The sequence below is a fragment of the Stenella coeruleoalba genome, assembly GCF_951394435.1.
Source record: "Stenella coeruleoalba genome assembly, chromosome: 15".
NCBI lineage: Eukaryota > Metazoa > Chordata > Mammalia > Artiodactyla > Delphinidae > Stenella > Stenella coeruleoalba.
Window position 1 is genome coordinate 66,350,495 of NC_137161.1, and position 18,383 is coordinate 66,368,877.

An 18,383-nucleotide genomic window follows, 5' to 3' on the forward strand; every position below is an offset into this window, starting at 1 on the left:
GGTAAAACTAAGAATGTGAAAAAACAAGTAAGTTATCCAAGTAACGAGGCTCTCCAAAGACTAAACACATTCACAGCTATAGATCCTCCCCAAACAAAATATCTGAGGTACTGATTAAGTTCACCCAATCAAAATTACATAAACATACCGGCCTCTAATTTTTCTAATAAAAAACCCAGATGGTGGCAGCTCATCATTTCATTAGCCTGCCTTTGGTGAACTCTGGTGGCCTCATTCTCCCACCAGGATTCACACCCCTTCTTGAGGGGTTCATAAAAAAAATCAGTCTTTCTTCCCAGTGCAATTGATGAATGGATAAACAAAATGTGGTATAGCCATAAAATGGAATATTATTCAGCCACAGAAAGGAATGAAGTACTGATACATGCTTCAATATGGATGAATCTTGAAAACACGATGCTAAGCGAAAGCAGCCAGACATGAAAGGCCACGTATGGTATGATTCCACTTATATGAAATATCCGAAGTAGGCAAATCCATGGAGACAGAAAGCAGATTAATATTGCCAGGGGCTGAGTGGAAGGGAGAAGAGAGGGTGACTGCTAATGGTTACAGGGTTTCTTTCAGGGATAATGAAAATATTCCCAATATTTTCAGGAAAGTTGCCCAAATCTGTGAGTATACTCAAAATTACTGTATTGTACACTTCAAAAGGGTGAATTTTAAAGTATGTGAATAACAATTTAGGAAAATGAAAGAGGAAAAAAAAGTGGCTCCTGCCTCCTCTGGACTTCTACCAAGACCTGTGGTAAATTTAGTCACTGATGAATATAACTGAGACTACTGTTTGCCAACCCTGTGCTGGCCCTGAGTTACATAAAGGCATAACCTCAAAAAACTAAAAATATACATATAGAGTTGCCATATGAGCTAGCAATCCCACTCCTGGGCATGTATCCAGACAAAACTATAATTTGAAAAGGTATCTGCACCCCTATGTTCACAGCAGCACTATTTGCAATAGCCAAGATATGGAAACAAGCTAAATGTCCACTGACAGATGAATGGATAAAGAAGATGTGGTACACACACACACACACACACACACACACACACACACACACAATGGAATATTACTCAGCCATAAAAAGGAATGAAATAATGCCTTTTGCAGCAATATGGATGGAACTAGAGATTATCATACTAAGTGAAGTCAGTCAGACAGAGAAAGACAAATATCAGATGATATCACTTATATGTGGAATCTAAAATATGACACAAATGAACTTATCTATGAAACAGAAACAGACTCAGAGACATAGAGAACAGACGTGGTTGCCAAGGGGGAGGGAGAGTGGGAGAGGGACAGAGTGGGAGTTTGGGGTTAGTGGATGCAAATTATTATATATAGAATGGATGAACAACAGGGTCCTACTATATAGCACGGGGAACTATGTTAGATAAACCTGTAATAAACCATAATGGAAAAGAATATGAAAAAGAATATATACATGTGTGACCGAATTCCTTTGCCATACAGTAGAAATTAACACAACATTGTAGATCAACTATACTTCAATAAAATAAATTTTTAAAAAGAATTTGGAAAGGAAAAAAACAAAAAGACTCAAGCCCCCATACATTTCATAGGCTAGAGAGAGTCAAAGTCGTAAACATATAATTATCATTCAGTGTGATACATTTCATAATGGAGGTCTAATTAACACCTACTTACATCAGGCACTATTCTAAGTACTTTGCAGGTATTAAATTAGTTATCCCTCCTACCAACACTATGAAGTAGGAAGTCTTATTATCCCAAATTTAGAGATAAGGATGTTACTTACGAAGCAGCACAGCTAGAGGCAGACCTGAGTAGGCCGGCTCCATGTGAGTGCTCTTAACCAGTATGCTCCAGTGCCTACAGACAGGCACTGGGTGCTGTGAAGGCACGAAGGAGGGCCACTTAGCCCTGCATGGAGAGTTGTCACTTGCTGTTCGTACTGCACTCTGGGTCTGGGAAGTTTGTCATTTTACTTCAAGGGCAAGGCTACTCCCACATAAGATGATTTCTTATGTGTGGAAGCAATAAAGAAAGGGAAGAAAAGGGACGGGAAGCACTTCTTACTCGGTAAACCACAGCTGTTTCAGGCTGAGCATCATGGGGTTCACTGTGTGCAGATGGTCCTCGTTCCACTTCTTGGCATTCCTGTAGACACTGTGCCAGGGCACAGGGGCCCGGATCACTCTTTGAGGAAATGCTCGGGGGATGCTCTCGATGAACAGTCTTTTCCTCTCCATTGGATCCATGAGGATGTAATCAACTATAACCAACAGGGCAAACACTTGTTATGAAGCAGGGACCTTGAACACTCTGTGCTCTTAGCGTCAACACTTTAAAGGTAAATGTGCCTCTGTCCATTTACACTTGGAAATGCTCCCTCATTTACAAGGTCAGTGGTAATCTCCTGGGTATAACTAAATTGGGGAGGTTCCACTCTGTTGGTATGTGAGATATTTCAGGGAAAGCGGAATATAACTTTACAGTCTGGAGTACTTCGAATCTGGAGTCGAGTCCTGTTAGGATATCTAGCATTATGCATATCAGTGAATTAGTATTTGCTGATACCTCATTACTCATTAACTGATTTCTCACACCAAAATAGTTACATAAAAAATAAACACAATGGATGACATCAGATACCTATGAATGGAAATTTAGTGGCCAAATATTTCACGTGCTAAGGATTGGCAAAAGCGTCACAGAGGAAGCACCATTTAAGCCGGGTCATAAAGAATGAGTAGGATTTTGTCTGAAGGATAAGAAGTGCGGTTCCATGACTTTTGTATAATATACTCAAGGTGCTGCGAGTCATTCTGTGGCAGAAATAACAGGTACAAGTGGTAGAGTTCAAGGTGGTAAGACTGGAGAAGTAGGTTGAGGCTGAAATTTGAAGGGCTTGACATGGTTATCCTTATAAGTTTGGTTCTAGCCTATAGCAGACAAGGCGCCATTACACTGACACCATTAGAAGGTTAATTAAGAAATTAAAAATAACAACTTGGTAAGTATAGCTGTGTTCCAGATAAAATGGGAAGCTGGGGAACTAATATGATCACCTCTCCCCTTTGATGTGTTTCTCACATTATTCACCATCATCATCAAACATTTCCCAACGACCTACTGTGTGCACGAGACATGGGGCTAAATATGAAGGGAGGGAGGATTGATGATACATCAGCTGATGTCTAATAAGAGAGCTGAGACCCATAAGAAAGACAATGCCAGTGTTAAATAGCCATAGAGAAACAGTGGCACGGGAGAAGTTCCAAAGTGGGATGAGCTGAAAGTAGAAACAAGAAGTGCTATGAATGCAGAGGATGGAGTCATCACTGAGGGTTGCAGAGATCAAAATACTTGAGGGAAGAGGCAGGTCTTGAACTAGATTTTAAATGTGAGTAGGCTCCTACTTCTTAGTGTTGCTACTTAGAGTAAGTAGCACCTGAGTAGCACCTGCATCACCTGGGAGCTTGTTAGAAGTGCAGAATCTTGGGCCTCTCCCAAACTCTACTGAATCAGAATCTGCACTTTAACAAGATCTTTAGGTTACATAGATGCACATTAAAGTGTGGTAAGTACTGGTGTGGACATGAGTGATGGTGGCGGGGAGCATTTGGATGAAAAGTTAAACAGTGTTTTTGGCATTTTCAGAGTAACCAGGGTGAAGGACTGACAGAGAGAGGAAAGAAGGTGCCCTCCACATAGGAACCCCTGTCCCATTTATGCCCAGCCTTACCAATGCTTTTCTTGAGGCTACTGTAATAGTCATTTTCCTTCTCCTCCACAAGGACAGTCATCAGGGGTTCCAGGAAGGGACTTGTCAGCAGTGTGTTAGAAATCAGCTTTGAAATCCGAACCATCACTTCATCCTCCTGGGGGGCAATCATGTCTTTCTGGACTCCATTGGTCAAATAGTAATAGTATCTCTTCCGTAAACAAACCACCAACAAGAAAATGATCAACATCAATTGGCTAACTGCGCCCACTTGCCCACACCTGTCAGCCACCAAGGGACCCTGTTCATACAGCACCTATCTCCATCCGTCACTCGCTCCTGGGCCTGTGACTTCACACTCATTGCAATACATCATTGGCGAGTATTCCCCATGACTCTGGAGGAGTCAAACAAAGCCAGAGAGATCTCAGCGTAGTATAAGGAAGGACTTGTCCAACGCCACGCAGATAGGAACAGTGGAAGGAGGACTGAGGCCAGGGATGGAGGTGGCATTATCTGGTGAGCTTTAAGAAGAGGAATGACAAGCTCCTCAAGTGGACTCAAATAATTCACCCTCCTCAACAACAATGCTCCTATACAAAGAAAGCACTTGATCCTGTGGCTTGTAGCTGTCCATGGGGAAAAACCCCCAAGCCTGAGTGAGACTTGGGAGTTAGCTCTTCTAATCCAACCATGGGACTTTTGAGTTTAGAAAAGCCACACAAACACAGGAACTGAACAAAAATGCCCAGTGGGACCTGGTGACGTTAGGAAGTTTGGTTTATTTAGGGCTTGCCTCTAAGCTGCTAGATGGCTGAGTGGCTCTGGAAATGAATAATTTCAGATGGATGAGAAGCACAAAGTATAGGAAAGGGTTTGAAATCAGATTTGACCTTCAGTGCCAATTGTCTGTGGTCAGAAGAGGCTGAGCTTACATCTCTTCAACCTTAATACAGGACAAATTCCAAACCTCCCTCATTATAAGAACTGCGTGGGGTGAGGAGAGAGGCTCCTGTTAAATGCAGATTCATAGGCCCCCTGCTAGGGCATTTGGGACTTGTTAGCAAGCACCCCAGGTGATTCTTATTTTCAGGCAAGTTTGAGAAATGCTGTGTAGCTCCTAAGAGCACAGAGATGTCAGTATCAGCCAGACCTGGTCTAAGTTCTAGTTTTGCCTCTTACTGACTGTATAACCTTGAGCAAGTTACTTAATCAGTTCCCACCCCAATTTCCACAACTGGACAATAGGAATAACCATAGTCCCTAGGTCTTGAATGGGGTCAAGCACCTAGAGGGTTTAGCATGGAATTTTGCTAATAGCACATGCTCAGTTGCTATGGGTTTTTGTTATTAATCATTTTACTATACACTATAAATTCGCAAGCTATTTGTTCTTTTAAGACAGGGGTTGGAAGCTCAAAAGTCTACCTGGGACCAGGCAGGTAACGTTAATAACTGAAAGTTGGCTGTACATAAGAAAATAATAAGGAATTGTGGAGACTGACAAACCAGAGAATGTATTTCTCATCTAAAGGAAGTGGCTACTGTTCTGCTTCAAATATTTTAATTTTTTCAAGAGAGGTAAGAAATCTAGCTTATGTGAGATTTCCTTTATTTTCAAAACACATCTATAGGCCAAATTCATCTTATGGTAGGGTTGCCGGATAAAATACAGGATGCACTAGGATATACTTATACTAAAAAATTATTCATTGTTTATCTAAAATTCAAATTTAACTGGTGTCTTGTTTTTGTTTTATTTTTGTTTTTCAAAATCTGGCAACCCCAGCCTATGGGTCACCATTCCGCAACCTACATTCTATGAGGACCCAAAGGCACTGATTCCTAAGACTTACTAGAGCAGAGAATTCAGGCACGCACACCTTCATTCAGTAGTCTGTCATGGGGTCTGGACTTCAGTATTTTTAAAACATTCCCTAGGTGACTCTGCTGTTTTTCTCCAGTTTAGAATCACTGAGATGCCAAGAGTAATACTTAGCAAATTGAGAGAAAGGAGGCAATAAGAATGTACCTCCAAGTCTGATTCAGTTGGTTTGGTTTCTTGACTTTCTATTTCCATCTCCTGCTGTAACATCACATCAATCTGTTCTTCTGGACTCATTGGTCTGCTTCCTGGGAGAGTCAAAGATGTCACCACCTCTGTCCTCATAGGTAAGGAGGTTGAGGTGCTGCGGGCCAACCTCGTCCTGAAAAGTAGACACAAGCTCAGTCCTTGGTTCCATGGAACACCTCATAGGTTTGTTAGCGTTGGTTTTGCTTAGTTGGCTAATTTATTTTTATTTAGAGCCTCAAAAAATTGGATTAAGAGGACTGTTGGGGAAAAAAAACATGAGTAACTAGGTATCCAGGAACGCTTTAAAGTCAAGAAGCAGAGCATGGCTTTCAAGAGACCACAGCCTTCTTCGGTTCAGCCCAGTGTCCTGCAATCCCCTGTGCCCATAGGGACACCTTACCCAGTGAGATCCTCTTTGTCTTTGGGGGAGAACTTCATTTTCTTCTTGTTAGGCTCTGATGAGCTTTTATTTGCTAGAACAGTAAAGAAGAAAGACATCAGTGATGAGCAGTGGCCTTGGGCGGTCCTCTGTCCACAGGGATGCCAGTCTCAGGGTAGTGCAGGAGAACACTAAGCGGGGTGGACTTGGTGTGGTGGGATGACGCAGGTGATGTGGGCCCTGTACCACTAATTACCTGTGTGACCCTGAAGAAGTGACCATCACTCCAAGCCTCAGCTTCCCCAACTGTGAAATGGGGATGAGCATACCTTCTGTTATCCCATACATTGGACAAGTATTAATAATTGCTCAATTCACTCCCCAATCCTATATGCTCTATTTTCTAAACATCAGGTGTATTACTGCTTAATATTTTTCTTTAAATAGATTCAGACTTTTAAATCTAATATATTTATTTTAAAGGAAATATTATGATTATCACAAGTAGAAAAACCAGTATCATTTGCAATAAATATAATTATTGCAAATAGAAAAACTGATGTCATTTGTAATAAACAGAAGGTATTGCAATAAATATCATTTGTGATAAATAAATTCAACAAGTAATATAAAACTCTACTATTATACTTTAACTGGATACTTGCTTAAGATTCTAGCCTAAGGAAACTAACATGTCATAGAGACATGTTAAAGACATACTAATATGAATTTGACATTTTGAGGGAATCAGAGGAGTGAAGACTCTTGGTTAAGATGTATTTTGAGTTCATACTTTAATTTCCTCAACCTACTCCAAATATAACAATAATAGAAAAAATATTCTTTAAAATTAAAAAGACAGTGCATTGTTCGAAAAGATGCTCTTCTGTGTGGACTAAAAATAAACACATTGTGAACTAAAAGTCTTAAACTTGGCTTCTGGCTCCAGAAGCAGGCAGAAGTAGTTAGGTGTTTGATACCTGGGGGGAATAACAGAACCCAAAACATACCATGATTGTGGGGACTGCAGGTAGGCTCACAGCATGAAGCCAGGGCTGCCCTACCCAAGACACGCCGAAAAGACAGTAACACTGTCATGCAGATAAAGCACTTGTTATCCTCAATTCACATGGTGGCCACAGAAAGCAAAGAAAGGCTGGTAATATCTAGGCCAAGCCTAACATCGCCTCAGGGACCAGATCTACAATCCCCAAACATCACCTTAGGACGGGAGTCCTAAGCCACCAATATAAGATCTGGTACTAATTTGGGGTCCAAGATGCCAGATGAAGGCATAAGGGAAAAAGGCAAGATTTTAAAAGGTATGTCAAAAGAATACACTGTTTGAGTACATTTATATGTGAGAGCAACCAAAACTAACCTATGGTGACAGAAATCAGAAAGTGGTTACCCTGGGGTGGGATGGTGTTGGGTAGAGGAAGGAACTGATGGGAAAGGAGCACAAGGGAACTTTCTCTAGTGATGGAAATACCCTATATCTTATTTGGGTGGTGGCTATATGGTGTAAACAATTGTCAAAACTCATTGAACTGAACACTTAAGATCTGTGCATTTTATTGTATGTGTATTATACCTCAACCAATGGGGAATGCATGTAGCAAGAAAGGGAAAAACTCTCAATATAAGTCTGCAAACTAAAATCCCATAACACATGAGAAAAACCAATACTAAGAAAGATAGCAAATAAACTCAAAAATTGAGGGACATATTTATAAAATGGAAATGATACAGCAATACTAATAATTCTCTAAAATAAATGTTTAAGATCCTCCAAGTGATTGATATTGGAAGGGCTATGTCCATGAGAATAGAATAATAAATTGGCAAGTGTGGTCCTCATAAATAGAACCAATTAGGAAATCTGAAAACAAAAAGATACTGTCATTAAAACAAAACCCATTCATTAGACACGTTAAACTCAAGACTGAACATAGTTGAAGAGCAAATTAGTGAGCTGGAAGATATATTTGAGGAATTCACCGAGACACAGCAGAGAGGATAAAGAAAAACATGATAATGAGTTTGAGACAGCAGGCAGATTGAAAGTCTCCAACACACCTCTAACAAGAACTACTAAGGGATATCCTTAAGCAGATATAGGTGTACCCAGCGGGACTAAACAAATTAATACATATAAAATACTGTGGTAAGCAGCTTCCAAGATGGTCCCCAAGGATCCTCACTTCTTGGAATCATGCCCTTGTGTAATCCTCTTAAGTGTGGGCGGGACCTACCAACTCACTTCTAACAAAGAGAAGATGGCAAAAGTGATAGGATGTCACTTCCAAATTTAAGTTCTAAAAAGACAGTGGCTTCTATCTTGCTGGCACTCTTCTCTCTCTTGCTCTCTCCCTCATTCCCTCTAAGGGAAGCCAGAAGTCATATTGTGAACTATACTATGGATAGGCCCATATGGTAAGAAACTGATGTTTACGGCCAACAGGCAGTGGGGGATGTGAGTGAGATTGGAAGAGGACCCTTCCCTAGTTGCCTTTCAATGACTGTGGCCCTGGCTGACACCTTGATTGTACACTTGTGAGAGACTCTGAGCCAGTTAAGCCATGCCCAGATTCCTGACAGAAACTGTAAGACAACAAATGGTAGTTGTTTTAAACTATTAAGTTTGGGGGTAACTTGTTATGCAGCAATCAACAAGAAGCACATGGAGCAGTGCTTGGTGTATGGTAAATCTCATGCTAGCCATTACAGTCATTCCCATTTCAGAGATGAGGAGACTGAGGCTCCATGAGGTTACCCAAAGTTAGGTGCAGCAAAAGGTGGAGCCAGGACTAAAACCCAGGATTAGAAATCTCACTCCAAAGCCCTATTCTGAGTGGGTATGGCACACAGCCAGAAATACCTAATGGCAGCCCCTGAACAATCTTCTCCCTGGGGACGCTGATGGTGACGGGCTGGTAGACCTTCAGCAGGTCCTTCAGCTTCAGGTCCTGGGCCATCAAGGAGTAGTTGTTGGCAATGGAGTTGCTGGGTCCATTGTGGTGGTGCTGCTCTTTGAAGGGTGCAGCCAGGGTCCATGATGTGCGTTGCATCAAGGGTGGGTAAAGGCTGTGCGACATGACTGTCTACAAGGGAAGAAATGCACAGTGACACATGATGAGGGACATCACTCGGGGGGCCTGGGCTCCTTAGGGCCAGGCTCCACTCACACTGAGACTCATGGCATCCCACATGCCTTACACGGGGGCTCTACCTTCTGCACACTGAGTGCAAATACTTTCGGAATGGACACCAACTGTACTTCTCTGACCATTGTGAGCATGATTTCTGATGACAAGGATGACAGCTTGCTTTCAATATTCAGTAAATTTGTGATCAGATAATTTACATCTACTGTCTTTATGGCTATGGACGTGGCTATAAGGTAGAAATAACTGTTCTCATTTTACAGCTGAATATGGAGAAGTTCAGAGAGTTTAAATAATGCAGCAGGTAAGTGAGAAGGCCAGATTCTAACTCACCTTTGTGTTACTGCATAGCTTTCTCCCATGGTGCTGTAGCCTCTTCCAGTGGCAAAAATGACCAAGGCCTCTAATGCCACTTGTCAAGTCTGACTGTTTGCCCCCAAACTAGTACCAGCAGAAGAGTAGCAGCCAGGTGAACATACCTGATAGAGTTCAGATGGTTCCTCGTTAGAAGAAGCAGGCAGAGGCGGCAACTCTGGCCGCATCTGGGAGTGGCTCATGTGATGTATCGAGTCATTTTTGTGGATCTGTGGGAAACAGACACAAAGCCACTCTTCAGGAATTAGGAAAGATTTCCAAGCTTCTGAGGTTGATAAGGAGTAAAAAGGTCCTCAGGAAAGGTTTTAGGCACAAAGTTCTGCCATACAGCACCCTTCTCACCCCCATCCACTGTGTAGGTTTCATTTCTTAATTGTTAATGTCTCTCCTCTAGCATCTCCTCCTTGGCTACACTTCAGTGAGCAAATTCAGATATTTTTTTTTTTTCCCCTGGGAAGAGCCCAAATCTGAGGGCACCTCCAGGTGCCCTACCCTGGGTTGTAATTAAAGGGGTTGACTTTAAAAAACTGACTCTTGCATTTCACATTGGCAAAATTCCAAATAGAAATTTGCTTATGCAGTGGCATAAGTAACTCTGTGCTTCCTGTGGAAAGAAAAAGTATCATTTAAAGAGTGTGGGCATGTAGGTCCACCATGCCATTCAGAGAGTGAGCCTCAGACAGAGGTGAACCCGTGGCTCCCACTGCCACTCTCAGTTCCCGGTGCCTTTTCACCTCAGAGTTGAAGGTGATTTCAGTGTTGAGCAATGCTGTGTGTGTTTCTGTCCTACACCCAGCCACTATAAGCAAGACAACTACTTCATCTGGGGCTGTGATGGAGGAAAACTTCTGGGCTGGACTTACTGAGAGGTGTTGCTACACAGCACTTTAAAGGTGGTTTAATGGATCTGCAAGTATAATTTTGGCTCTTTGTGATTTTTCACCTGAGGCAATGACTGTGTAAGATGAGACATTATTGGACAGATTTGATTTATCTGGGTCAGCAAATTAAGTCATGCAGGGTAACTGAAGGTAGAGACATAGGGGGTATATGAATCAGATATTAGCCATCCCATGCCCCAACCAATCCCTCACTGATGACTCAACCTCATAAAATAATAACATTAACAACAATGACATCTGCCATCATTCTAAACGTTATGCACCAGGCACTTAGGAGATTTTTTATACCCATGTTCTAGCTGAAACCAAGGCTCACAGAGGATAGGTAACACATACTAGCCACACAGAGGTGCTTTTATTTCTTTAAAGATTTTTTTTTTTGATGTGGACCATTTTTAAACTCTTTATTGAATTTGTTACAATATTGCTTCCGTTTTATGTTTTGGTTTTTTGGCCATGAGCCACGTGGGATCTTAGCTCCCCGACCAGGGATTGAACCCGCACCCCCTGCATCGGAAGGCGAAGTCTTAACCACTGGACCGCCAGGGAAGTCCCCAGAGGTGCTTTTAAATACACATCACTCAGCATCCCAACACACTGGAAATGGCAAGTATCACTTACACGGCAAATTACTTTGGGAATGTGTTGATGTTAAAATTAAACAAAAACATGCAAACTCTTAAACAAAACGCATACTGAGCCTGGGAGTTTTAAAAACATAATAGGTTCACTGATCTAATGGCCTAATTCAGTGGTTTTCAAAAATTTCAGACCCACTAACAGAACTTTATTAAACATGGGGATGCTCAGGCTCCACCTTAAACAAGATGACCCTGTTGTTTTCAGCTTAGCACTGTGCCTGTCTCTCTGCTCTTGACCTCAATTTCAAGGATCTAAGAATCGATGAATCATCTCCAAGAGCTTTCTCTTTCACTAGCGAAATTAATATCAGATCTGCACTGATGAGGTGAACAAAACGAAAAACTCAGCATCAACTTGAAAGGAACCTGGCCATCCAAAATGGGTACTATACCATTCAAGGCAGATTCTGGCAGCAGTATTTTCAGGGAAATGAAGTCATTCATGGTTTCCTTCAGGATCCCAGATGTGACTGGGACATATACTGACATACACTGATTGATAAGTTAGGGCTGTCTGCATTTTGTCTTTGCAAGCAAGAAGGTTTTGTGGTCAGTGGAAATCTTTCCCTTGGCCTAGCTTTTAAATCTGTTTCAAATAAAACTATTCATTAAAAGAACAACAAGCAAACACCACAAATTTCAGACATCTTGAGTAAGTTACAGTTGAGGAGACTCTTTTGCAGTTGAGGAGAATATTAACATTATTCTGGAGGTGGCTTAGCATTCAGCTTCTGCTTATGGTTGGGGTAAACCTGATTTCAGCCCTGACATATACTGGGAAGTTACTCTTCCCAGCAAAACAGGCAGAATAGAGCCCTAGTGGACATAACTAGCTCTACTCCAATTTCTGTCCATGCTGTATAGTTTCCAGCCTGTGTCCAGGGTAGAGCATGTGATATAGGTCTGGTCAGTCAGAATACTCTCTCCTCCTAGACACTGTGATTGGTTCAGGGATAGGTGTGTAACCCAAGCTGGGCTAATCACAATCATTCCTGACACTTTTGGTAGTGCCATTGAGAAAGAGGTACTCTCAACAGCCATCTTTGCCTTATGTGAAAAAAGTCTTCCTTAGATTAAAGCCAACATAAAAGAAAGCAAAGCACCAGAAGGACAAAGACAGACTCCCAATGACATCAACTGGACCCCAGGATCCAACTTGGACTTCTCAATTTCTTGAGCCCATAGATTCCTTTTTGGGTTTGAGCCAGACTGAATCATATGTAAGTCCCTCCATACTGAGAGATGGTCATCCAAGAGATAGACACAGAGGCAGCTGAGTCATCATATAAAGAGAAAAGCCATTCTTGGGATAATAAAGAAAGAAAACAACATTTTGCAAGAAAGCAAACTAGGCACTTTCCTGGTGGCACAGTGGTTAAGAACCCGCCTGCCAATGCAGGGGACATGGGTTCGAGCCCTGGTCCGGGAAGATCCCACATGCTGCAGAGCAACTCAGCCCGTGTGCTGCAACTACTGAGCTTGCGCTCTAGAGCCTGCAAGCCACAACTACTGAAGGCCGTATGCCTAGAGCCCATGCTCCGCAACAAGAGAAGCCACCACAATGAGAACCACACGCACCTAAACGAAGAGTAGTCCCCGCTCACTGCAATTAGACAAAGCCCGCACGCAGCAACGGAGACCCAATGCAGCCAAAAATAAATAAATAAAATAAAATAAATAAATTTATATTAAAAAAAGAAAGCAAACTAACATTGAGCATTTTGCAGAGCACAATGGAGAGAAGCAGAACCGCTGAAGAACAAATTAAACTTTAAGCTAGTTCATAGGCACAGACTAAGACTTATACACACAGAGCCATTAAACCATGATAGCAGAAAACAGCTCAGTTCATGGGACAGGGACACATGGGACACATACAAGATTAGCAGATCTAGAAATCAATTCATAAAACAAAGAGAGTTTTCTTGAACATACCTGGTTAAGAATCCTCTGTGGCACCTTCAAGGTGAAAGAGATGGAGATTTTTGTAAGAACTACCTGGCTACCCCAAAACGGTTTGTTAAAAATACTAATGCGTAAGTGTTCTCTCTGGTAAATTGCAGAGCATTTCCATTTCAGGGGGTGGGCTCAGTAATTATCAACAAATCCACTTTAATTTTACAAAGTTTTGGTTTAAAATGCTCCTCTGCAGTGTAAAATGCGCCATACACTTCAATGTATGGCAACGTAGTGGATCTTGGCTTCTCCACCAAGATTCTGGCACCTAGATGGGGTAGAACTGTTACTTTCAGGTGCTTATTTCTGACTACACGTGATGTTTGCAAGTCCTTCACGGAAGCAGTTTCCAAATGCTCACTTAAGGACCTGCAACAGCAGAGTCACTAGAGTCTTAGCTAAAAATACAGACTGCAGGGCTCCACTCCAGACCTTTGAGATCAGAATCTTTGGGAGTGAGGCCAAGTCTCTACATTTTCAAGATACTCCCCAGTATATTCTTATATATGTACCTCCAGTGCTGGGAACTGCTGGATGGAACATATGGTCTAATGGCCTTGAAAAGGAAGGGAAAGAAAGGTGTCTATTCCTGAAATTTTCTCAGCAAAACCTGAAGATGTCCAAAAGCCTAATTCAGAACAAAGCATAATTCAAGGACATTATTTGATTAACATATATGCCTGGTCAAGGAGATCTAACACGGCAATTGGTTTATGACTGAAACATCCCCTTCCCACCCACTTCCAATTTCCCTACATGTTGAAAATACTACAGGTATGAAAAAAGAAATACACCTTAAAATTCATACTTACCTTCTGAGATGAGCAATCCACATCACTCATGTTCTCCATTCTAACTGGACCTATAAAAATATTTAAAAAAGGAACAAAGAGCTCTCAGTTTCTTCCTCTCCTATCAGTGGCTCTGAAATTCCTTATAGCATAATGGGGATGACACAGATTACGGAACTTTCCAGATGTTCTGAAAGCTCTGTTCACAGGGCTGCCTCTCTGAGGTCATGGACTTCAGCCCCCTGAGGAGTTTCCAGGTAGAAGAGGAGAGAAAGGGAAGCTAGAGAATGAAGGAGCAGCCTTGGGGCTCTGCTGGGCTCTGTGCTGCAGCTTCCCTGTGATGGCCACTCTTCCCATCCCCTGAGCAGCACCTCCCTTGGAACTTTTCCAGGAATACACCGACTCCACTGTAGAGAAAAAACTGAAGCAGAGTTACATGCTAACACAGAGAAGAGGGAGGAAGCACCCCACCAAGCATTCCCCCTGGCAGCCTGAACTCTTCTCTCTCCTCCTCTCAGGTTATTTTTAACACTGGAGGAGCTTGTACCCAGGTCCTGGGGCCAGTCACAAGGCTTCAGTGTCTGTTGCTAGGGAAGGAGGGGCCTCTGTTGTGCCCAGATACAAGACTGGTCTTGACTCAGCTTTGTGTCCAGGTCCCTTTGTGTCCCTTTGCTGTAGGTCAGCTGTCCAGCAGGAAGTTTCGGTGACAGGAGGGTGAATGGCAATGATCCAGGAGGTGAATGGCAACAAGAGGTTATGCCTTTGGAGGGGCCTAAATGCACACAGAGTGGTGGTTAAATTCTTGGGCCCTAGAGTCAGACAGGTCTGGGTTCAGATCCTGCCCTTCCCATTTAATTAGCTATGTGGCTTGAGCAAATTGCTTAATCTCTCCAAGTGTCGTTTACAATGTAAAATGCCAACAGTGTGTCAACCTACCTCATAGGTGGGCTTGAGAGTTAATGAGATAATACCTGTAAAGCAACCTGCACATAGTAGAAGGATGACCAACTTGTCCCAGTTTCCTGGGACTTTCTGGGTTTTAATACTGCAAGTCCTGCCCCCTGAGAACTCCCTCAGTCCTGGGCAAACTGAGACAGCTTGGTCACTCAACACAGTAGGCACTCTGTAAGTGTGGCTAACATCATCCTCATGATAAACACAGGAACACATGCACACATATGCTCACACACACAAGATACAATTAGCTGCTGCCCAGACATTCAAAGCACACGTTAAGTGGTCACTTTCAAAATTTTCTCAAAATCAAGTTAGACTTATTGAGCTCTTTTTGGGAGACAGCCTTCTATATATATATATATGTATGTTTTGTCATTCAATTTTCCCCCAAACTCCATGATGTTGCCATTTTATGATTGACAAAACCAAAACTGAGAAAGACACATAATTTTCCTAAACTGCCAGGACTTCTAAGTAGTGCTGATACAATGTGAACCCTGTCCTTATGACTCCAGAGTCCAGTGTTCTTTCCATAAAGTACCTGCCCATAAAACAAACATTTCTGAGATCTTACGATGAGCATTACATAGTACCAAGTACTTCCATTTCTCCTTTTTCTTACTTTTCCCTCAAAGTTTGGCTTTCCATACCTTCCAAATAACCTTGAGGCTCCTCATTCCTTACATTTGCACTCTCTACCATAAGGTATATATACAGTTTCAAATAGTGTTTGGAATAAATGAGCCAGTGACAGAGTTTGAGACTTTAGACGGAAATGGGGTTATTACCAGGTCTCCTATAATAGGATATGAAACCCCATGTCCCACAAAAAACCCAGCAACTGTATGTAACCCAACAAAGTAAAGAACTCTGGAAGGGGCCTGGTAGGGTGCCCATGAGCCCCATGACCTTGTGGGTGAGTAGGAGACACACCTCCCTTTAAAATTTTGTGTGCTTTAAGTCTACCTGTGTCCAAAAACATCAAAGCAATAATTACAGCTTTCATTTATTGATGTATATTAGCTGTTGGCACTGTGGTAAGCACTTAATGAGCATCATCTTCCCAAATCTTCTCAACAATGGAGAAGATGAATACAACTATCCCAAGTTTTATGACTGAGGAAACTGAGAAACAGGGAGGTTAAGTAATTTGCCCATAGTCACTCAGCTAGGTCAGTGGCAAAGTTAGAACTTCACCTGATTATGGAATCTGCTCCGTGGCTTTAACCAAAAGCCTACATGTAGTCTGAAGAAAGATAGAAAATAAAAAAAATATCTGCCAAAGAGAATGAAACGTCCATCATCTCCCCTCTGCCCCGGGCCACCTCACCGGCACCAGAATTGCTTGCTGACTTAATCTTCTGTTCAGCAATTTCCAAGTGAGGATGCAGTCCTCAAATCCCTTAATCAACTTCAAGTACATAGGGTTGCCAGATGAAACACAGGATGCCCAGACATACTCATCCTAAAAAGTTATCTGTTGCTCACCTGAAATTCAAATTGAACTGGCTGTCCTGTATTTTTATTTGTTAAATCTGGCAATATGGGGAGAAGAGGTCAGCTAGCCTCTAGGTTATCCCCATCTTTGTGGTGTTAACAGCTTAGAGTCTCAATCTGTTGCTGGAAGTTTTCACACGTTTGTAATTCAGAGCCCAGTGTTTCTGGCAGATCTTTTCTGAGGCTTGAAACAGTTGCTTATCCAGGGACTTATTTTATTGACCCATCCAATGGTCAGCAAGAGCCAAGTCCTTGTGCTACTGAGAGATGCTAAGATTCCCACCGTTGGGTAATATATAGTGTGGTAGATAGAGAAGGCAGCCAACATACAAGGAAACCCAAAATCTGGCTGGTCCTACAACAATGCAAGTGAAAGGAACTAGAAGATTCACAGAGGTTCCCCTAGATGGCACCCTCGAACAAAATTTCCAGTGAAGGCCTCAATTCAGCTTCCCAAAGCAACACCCACCAGGGAAGGAGGGTTGCAGTTTTGTCCTAAAGAAAAAAACCCTCCAAACCCAAACAATAACCAACCCTTTCCTGGATGGGGCACCCATCACACTGCAGCTGAACAAAAGGCATGAAAACGGACAGGACTGCCTGAAACGTAAAAATTTAGGGACACTTCTCCGTCCATGTCCTCCTATCTTCACCATCAGCTCCCCCCTTCTTGGCTCTTGTGGAGTTAGAGCACGATCCCTTAGCTTATTATTATTATCCCCAAGCTTATTTCTCTATCCACCAGCCTGATTATTTCTAGAAATATTAGTTGGTAGAAGTAATACATCATTGGTGGGTGGGCAAAATCAGTGAAAGAAGTCAAAATAAAACTGTATCGCATATTTGAAAGTTGCTAAGAGAGCAAATCTTAAATGTTCTCGTCACAAGAAAAACAATTCTGTCACTGTGTATGGTGACAGATGTTAACTAGGTTTATCGTGGTGATTATTTTGCAATATACACAAACATCAAATCATTACGTTGTACAGCTGAAGCTAATATAATGTTATATGTTAACTATACCGCAATATAAAAATAAACAAAAAAGGGCTTCCCTGGTGGCACAGTGGTTGAGAGTCCGCCTGCCGATGCAGGGGACACGGGTTCGTGCCCCGGTCCGGGAAGACCCCACATGCCGTGGAGTGGCTGGGCCCATGAGCCATGGCCGCTGAGCCTGCACATCCAGAGCCTGTGCTCAGCAACAGGAGAGGCCACAACAGTGAGAGGCCCGTGTACCGCAAAAAAAAATTAAAAATAAACAAAAAAGGAAAATAAACCAAGTAACCATGATCAGAAAAAGAAAAGCACAATACGTTAAATATTTTTGAGCTCCTCCTATGTTCCCGATAGGTGCTAAGGTCTTTACAGACATTACTGCACCAGTCCTCACTACAACCCTGTGATTGCTTTGATCTTTCCTAAAGAGTTATTTTTCAGGTGCCTACGGACACAAGTCACAGAGGAGAGACAGATCAGCAAAGGTCCCTGGATGGAAAGGGCATGAGAACTGTGCAGCTGCAGGCCAATGCTCAAGTCTTTCCCTCTCCATTTTACAGATGAAGCTGAAGCTCAGCGAGGTTAACTCATCCACACAGTAAGACTCTGCCCTGGGGTCAGAGTCCAGGACTGTTGGACCTCGGTTCATGGTCTTTACGAGTTTGTTCTATGGTAGTTGTTCTCAACCTAGACAACTGTGCCCCCCAGGGGACATCCGCCAAGGTTTGGGGGTCTGCAGGGAAGGAAAGTACTACTGGCATCTAGCGGTTGGAAGCCAGGGTTGCTGCTAAACATCGTACAATACACAGGACAGCCCACTCAACACAGAATTTTCCTGACCAAAAGGTCAATAGCGCTCGCTGCCCCTTGAGAAACCCTGCTGTATGGGCTGGATTTCAGGCCAAGGAACA

The 18,383-nt window shown here is 42.5% G+C and overlaps 1 protein-coding gene across 1 annotated transcript in view; it reads right to left on the minus strand.

Moving 5' to 3' along the window:
• Positions 1-14,085, minus strand: part of DNAH3 (dynein axonemal heavy chain 3) — a 189,277-nt gene extending 175,192 nt beyond the window's left edge. The window contains exons 1-7 of the mRNA XM_079946098.1: positions 14,044-14,085; positions 9,837-9,941; positions 9,072-9,294; positions 6,212-6,284; positions 5,770-5,944; positions 3,759-3,948; positions 2,090-2,285 (exon numbers count right to left, since the gene is read on the minus strand). Of these exons, the coding sequence (XP_079802224.1) occupies positions 2,090-2,285; positions 3,759-3,948; positions 5,770-5,944; positions 6,212-6,284; positions 9,072-9,294; positions 9,837-9,941; positions 14,044-14,082 (1,001 nt within the window). The 5' untranslated portion in view covers positions 14,083-14,085. The remainder of the gene's footprint in view (positions 1-2,089; positions 2,286-3,758; positions 3,949-5,769; positions 5,945-6,211; positions 6,285-9,071; positions 9,295-9,836; positions 9,942-14,043) is intronic.
• Positions 14,086-18,383: the final 4,298 nt, after the last annotated feature.